The sequence below is a fragment of the Carya illinoinensis genome, chromosome 14 (assembly GCF_018687715.1).
Source record: "Carya illinoinensis cultivar Pawnee chromosome 14, C.illinoinensisPawnee_v1, whole genome shotgun sequence".
NCBI lineage: Eukaryota > Viridiplantae > Streptophyta > Magnoliopsida > Fagales > Juglandaceae > Carya > Carya illinoinensis.
Genome location: NC_056765.1, coordinates 14294994 through 14302091, shown reverse-complemented (window position 1 = coordinate 14302091; position 7098 = coordinate 14294994). Strand labels below are relative to the sequence as shown.

Genomic DNA, 7098 nt, shown 5'->3' with positions numbered 1-7098 from the left:
ATTCTATTGTTTTTCTAATTATATTATACAGTTTATAATATATATATATAGTAATACTTATCTATCTTCTAATTTGTAAGCACAGCAAATATGCGAACCGTTTATGCATCAATCAAAGACATTATTCCAGCTACCAAAAACTGGAAAGTAAAAATGCTCGTTGCAGAAAAATCTCCAAAAAGGATTGCACGAAACTCAATAACAAAATATCAGAACCTCACATTGATAGATCCTCAGGTATGAATCATTTTATATTTATTATATTTTATATATTTCAATCTACAAACATATTTTCTTATTGTATTTATTATATTGTATTTACTATTGATATATAAATATTTATTTCTTTAAATCCAATTGATTAATTCTTCAATTTCTTTTTTATAGGGAAATCGTTTACAAGCAGTAATATTTGGTAAAGATATCGATCTGCGCGATGATACATTGCAGGTTTTTCAATCTTATTATATAGGCAATGCATATGTGAAAGCAATAGATCCAAGACACCAAATTGAATCACATGAATATCAATGGATCATTAATTCGAGAACAATTATTGAAAATATTGAAGATGACGAACCAGTGCTAAAGGCTCCGGAGTACAATATCATCCCTTTTAATGATCTCGATGCTTATAAGGATACTGATTCTGAAATAGGTAATGATTATATAAATAATTATTATATATATTTATATACTTTCGTTTCATTACAAACTAACAAAAAATATTTTGTTGAAATAGAGATTCTAGCTATTGCAATCCAAATAATGCCACTCAGAGAAGTCAACACTGTTAATGGAAAGACAACAGTTCAAGATATACAACTTATTGATGAGAGGTTTAAACATATCTCTAATTACATTTATAGCATTTTTTATTTAACACATTATAATATTATTATTATTACAAACTTAATTCTATTTCTAATTTGTATAACCTGAAGCCTTTAAGTTTAACAATGTGGGCAAGATTTGTTGACAACGAATGTCAACAAATTTCAAACATCATTACAACAAAACCAATAATTCTCGGAATGCGAATTAAAGTTGGTTCTTATAATGGTACTTCTCATTCAAAATAATACTTTTGTTGATTATTTATCATGTATTTATATATTTGCTAACACATATTTATAATACAAGTCTATTTTTATCATCACAACCAACGAGCATGTTTACCATCGATCCTCTTTTAGCAGCTGCGGTTTCGTTACGTACATGGTAAATTATCTTTTTAAAATAATTATTTCAATAATTAATTTTATAAAATCTAAATTATTTATTGTTTCATTCATTATGAATTAATATTGTATAATTTTAACATATATTATCGTTTTTTTTATTACAAACATCGCTTTAATTATAAATGTAACTTTTTTTTATTACATATATTGCTTTAATTATTAATATAATTTTTTAGGGCAACCCAAAATGATGCATTATTAGAAGAAATCATTGCCAAGGGTTTCAATACATCAACAGGATCGAGTTCAAGCAATGCCATGCAGACGATAACAAAAATTTTTGAAATTGCTGAAATTATAGATTCTACAGAGGCAATGACGGTATAACTTTCTTTTTTAAAACTAAATTATTTCTTTCTATTTAAATTCACTTTATTGCTACATTCATACTAGAAATTTATTTTTTCATTTTTAATGCAGAAATCGACATTTACAGTTAAAGCAAAATTTTTATTACTCGATTTGCATCAGCCATTTTACTATATGTCTTGTGTCAACTGCAATAAAGCGACTGGATATGATTATAATGAAAAATTCTTATGTTACAATTGCAAAAATATGAGTATCGGACAACCACGGTAAAAATTTTATTTCAACAGTTTAAATGATCATTCTTTACATTATAAATATAAAATAATAATTATAAAAATTATGCAATAATAATATTCTCATTAATTATAGTTCTCGAGCATATTTGGAAATAGAAGATGACACAGGATGCATAGCAGTTGTTGCCTTTGGATTGGTGGCAGAAGAAATTCTGAATTCGACAGCAGTTTATCTATTGGAGCACACAGGCGAGGTAAAAAATCTCTTTATAAATTTATTCAAAAAAACCTATTACATTATGTTTTATATTTTTTCATTATTACAGGAACACCTACCATATTTAGCAAACATTGCAACTGCACTTTTAGAAAAAGAATGGATTATACACTTGCGCGCAGAGATGAATCAATATGGACAGTTACGACAGAACAAACTCAATGTTCTATCTGCCGAATATATAAATTAAGCTACACTATAGATACTCTAAATCTTTTTTTGTTAAATGAAACACTATCTTGTATAATTATATGTATAATTATATGTATAACTATCTTGTTAAATGACACACTATATGTATAATTATATACTTAAATGAGACACTATCTTGTATATAAACTTTAAATTTGCTTCTTTACTTTTGAACTTTGTTATAATTATATACATAAATAGGATACTAACTTGTATGTAAAAGAATTCGTAGTTACGTCTGGTTTTGATATTACATTGTTTCGGAGATTTAGAAGTTTAGAATTGTTTACTCACAATATGCTCTGTGTAGTTATTTTTTAACCTGTATTTTACTTTTCCAATGGTCTAACTTTGTTTTTACAAATAGACAAGGGGGCAAACTTTTTAAATCTTCTGAGCTATGTTTTACAAAAATAATAAGAAAGTTGTCTCAATTCTTATAATTAACTGTTTGTTTGGAATTAAATAGTAAAATATCATTTTACTTACTAATCACTTCAAACTTATGGTTATTGAGTTTTTATACATAAATATAGTACTCAGTCTCTTTATCTTTTTTATTTATATTATTTTGCTATACATCCTATGCATATTGCCCTTAACATATATAGATAAATAAATAGAAAATAAATAAAAACTAGCTGAAAAAAAATTTAAATTTTTAATTTTATTAAATTAATAATATAAATATTATCATCTTAATTGATGTTAATTGTTGATAATATCTAGACAATTCTAGGTGTGGTTAGTCACTTTTAGTTATTGTTGATCAACTTTTAAATAAGTTTCGATTTTTTTATTTTAATCATTTTCTTTTATTAACAACCAAACTTAAACTCCAACACTAGGCAAACGTCTCAATTTTATTTTGTCAAAGCTTATAATAACATGAAGATTTAGTTTACAGTTTAAACTATGCACCGCACTAGGCAAACGTCCAAAGGACGTTACCTTTACTAGTATATATAATATACATCAGTTATTGTCATAAGTTAATATAGATATATTGATATTGTTGTTATAGAAACCACACGTACGTCAGCTGTGCGGCGATCATTTCTTTAGGATTGGCCAGGTTCACAGCTGTGGGTATCAAAATAAGCATGATATATGCATATATGAGTGTCCCTGTCAACGCTCAAAACTACAACCAAAGCAGAATTCAGATAAAAAAGCAAACATTTCAATTTGAAAATAAAAATTAAACGTACCCACCCACCTGCTCAATACTCTTTCTAAGGTCTAAACGTGGTAGCAATAATTTCTGGTTTGGAATTGACCCCTTGTGCAGGAGCCTCTATGAGCACAATCCAGTGGTGTGGCTGTCACTGGGAGTGGAAACTTGGGGAGGGAAGTGGAAGTTATGGTTATGGACGAGCGGAAGGGAACTTCCACGGCCACTTCTATGGTTTTAGTTCATTATTGGGATATATATATATATATATATTTTATAAACATGATTGGGATATATTTGCTATTAAGATGATATCATTTGATATATTAATAATAGTCAAAAAATAATAAAAAAAAGTTGAATAATAATAAAAATAGTAAAAAAGTAATGATAAAATATTAAAAATTACTTATTTTTTAGTAATTATATATTTAAAGCATCTTTAAATATATTACAATATTCATTTTGAAACAATATAAGAAAGTGATTTTTGAGATATATATGAGACAAAAGGTCATGTAATGACTGTGGTGTCGTGCATATGATCTGATCAAATAATAAACCTTTAATTATTTTAAAGTTATATGGATATTTTTACCATTTGAAAATCTTTTTTAAAATTAAAAATATCATTTGGATTATCTGAAAAAGCATATTCGAGATTAGAAAAATCATACACGTACTTTTAACTTATTTAGGATTAAAAATACTTTAATATATATCATCCAAATAATATAATTTTATTATTAAAAAACTTTTAAAATTATATAATCACTTTTTAAAATCTTAAAGAGAGTTTCAATTAGCATGTCCTTAATGGTAAAGCTCTCAGCTTTTATGCCTTTTAGCTCTTCCTGTCTAGCAAATATATTTGGGCGTTCGAATGCTGAGTTGGGGAACTAGCAAAATGCAAATTTATGATAAATTTGGTTTATCTTTCAAATTACAATAATTAATTTTATAATATAGTTATTAAATTACTAAATTTGTCCTTATCTGTAAAACTATCATTCACTTTCTAATTCGATCTCTTTGACATCCCAATCGATTCATATCACCTTTTTTCTTCGTCCGGCCATTTTAAGATTATAATCAGATATTTCCAAAATGAGTAATAACTTGGTAAATAATATACGATTTTTTCCAAAATCTAGAAACATGACCATATTAAACCTGAAGAGAGAATAGATCGATGTCAATTCGGTCATGTTCTTAATTATCAAAGAAAAATCACATATTTTTCTCCCTTTTTGTCCCTCCTTCCGAAGTCTCCAACTTTCTATGCCTTCTCTCTTTATTTTCTCTACAACTTCCCATATTTCTATCGTTTCTTGCTTCCTCGTTGGCTTTTTCTGTTAAATATTTTAACATGAATATTAATTATCGGATCTTTGATTTTATATGATCTACAATAATAAACAGTGATAAATAAATGCGTACATTTATCTATCAGTTCGGTGAAAAATTAGATCTGACTGTGAGGGAAAGATCACCCTAACAACTTTACCTCTCAAGTGTCTCATGATGGCAAAATACACTCTGATATTGTAGGTGAGAACCCTGTAACCCCTCAGTACTATTTATAGATATCTGATTATTAAGAAATCTCAGACTTTGTGTCTGATTATAATTAGAGATATAGATTTTTAATCTTATCTCTTAGTTTTTTTCTTATCCCATTATTATTTATCTTTTAACCGATAAGTTTTGAGCTATTTCAAACTCTATTAAGATGGGTGTGTGGGATATAGAGTTTAAATAAAATTCTTACATTCTCTCATTTGGCCCATACGACTATAAAATAATATTTTCCATTCATGGGTTTATTACAGGAAATTAACCATACTGCACAAATTTATTTCCTGAAACTTTCATAGCTCAAAATACATTACATGAGTTCTATAATATCAATATCAAATCAACTACCGATGCGAGTCATGACAATCCTCTATTATATAATCAACAAATTCCCTTCCATGTACCACAACATCAGTAACCAATTTAACATGATCTTTAATTGGGATAATTAAGGCTAATACCGTGATGCCTTGGGTTTCAATTCATGTCTGTTGTAGACATTATCTTGTCATCATTATTCTAAACCATTCAATGTACAAATAAGTGAAAGACAATAAAATAAAATAAAAACAAACATAATAGATATTATTAAGTGTTCAAAATAAACTAAAAAATTTATGAGCTCAATAACATGTTTATATCATAAGACCCATTCTGTTAGCATGTTCTTTAAATTGCTTCGCTACTAGACGCTTCGTTAATGGGTCTGCTATCATAAGCGTAGTACTAATATGTTCTATGGACACTATTTATTTCTGTACTTCCTCCTTGACACTCAGGTATTTGAGCTCCATGTGTTTAGTACCTTTAGAATACCTATCATTTTTGGAGAAAAATATTGCAAAGGAATTATCACAATAAATTCTCAGCGGCCTGGCTATAGAGTCGACAACTCCAAGCTCTAAGATAAAGTTCCTCAGCCATAAGCCATGCACTGTGGCCTCAAAGCACGCCACAAACTCAGCCTCCATTGTTAAAGAAACAGTGATAGTTTGTTTCATACTTTTCCATGAGATCCCTCCACCAGCTAGTAGGAAAACATATCCTGAAGTAGATTTCCTACTATCAGAGCAACTGGCAAAATCAAAGTTTGAGTATCCAGTTACCTCTAAGTTGTCAGTCCTCCTAAAGGTAAACTGATAATCCTTAGTTCCTTGCAGGTATCGCAATACCCTCTTCGCTGCTTTCCAATGAGACATCCCTGGGTTACTCTGGTAACGCCCAAGCATGCCAATTGCAAAACTAATGTATGGTTTTGTGCAAATCTGTGCATATATCAAGCTTCCCACAACCGAAGCATAGGGGATTTTTTGCCATTTCTTTAAGCTCCCACTCAGTTTTAGGACATTCTGATAGATTAAACTTATCACATTTTAATATTGGAGTATTAAGTGATGAGCAACTTTTCATGCCAAATCTCTCAAGAACTCTCTCTATGTAACTTTTCTAAGACAATCCCAACAGTCCTTGTTTTCTATCCTGAAGGATTTCAATTCCGATTACAAAGGATGCCTCACCTATATCTTTCATTTCAAAGTTCTTAGATAGAAAACCCATAGTTTCATAAAGTAAGCCAAGATTACTACTCGTCAACAAGATATCATCAAAATACAGGATAAAAAATATGAACTTACTCCCACTGACCTTTAGATATATACATCGATCAATGATGTTTTCTTTAAATCCAAAGGCAGTAATGGTATCATTGAACTTTAAGTACCATTGTCGGGAAGCTTGTTTAAGCCCATATATTGATTTCTTAAGCCTACATATTATATGATCTTTGCCCTTTTCTGAGCAGCCATCTAGCTGCTCCATGTAGACCACTTCATCCAAACTTCCATTTAGAAAAGTTGTTTTCACATCCATCTGGTGTAACTCAAAATCAAAATGAGTCACCAATGCCATAATGATTCTAAAAGAGTAATTTTTAAATACTAGAGAAAATGTCTCTTTGTAATCAATGTCTTCTTTCTGGGTGAAATCCTTAGCAACAAGTCTGGCCTTATGTCATTCGACGTTGCCTTTAGAGTTGTGTTTGGTCTTAAAGACCCATTTACACCTGACTCTTTTACACCCTTCAAG

General features: G+C 29.1%; 1 protein-coding gene across 1 annotated transcript; it reads right to left on the bottom strand.

Annotated features, from left to right (window-relative positions):
* Positions 1-5762: 5762 nt before the first annotated feature.
* Positions 5763-6831, bottom strand: LOC122293595 (secreted RxLR effector protein 161-like). The gene is made up of 2 exons (XM_043102136.1): positions 6658-6831; positions 5763-6362 (listed from the first exon to the last, which is right to left on the bottom strand). The coding sequence occupies exons 1-2, from the start codon at positions 6829-6831 to the stop codon at positions 5763-5765; spliced, it is 774 nt and encodes a 257-aa protein (XP_042958070.1).
* Positions 6832-7098: the final 267 nt, after the last annotated feature.

Excerpts from the sequence above, each read along its gene's own strand:
- LOC122293595 (XM_043102136.1), bottom strand. The coding sequence starts at position 6,831 with ATGGAGCAGCTAGATGGCTGCTCAGAAAAGGGCAAAGATCATATAATA. Across the intron at positions 6,363-6,657 it reads ATCGATGTATATATCTAAAG|AATGTCCTAAAACTGAGTGG; the intron begins GTCAGTGGGAGT and ends TTAATCTATCAG.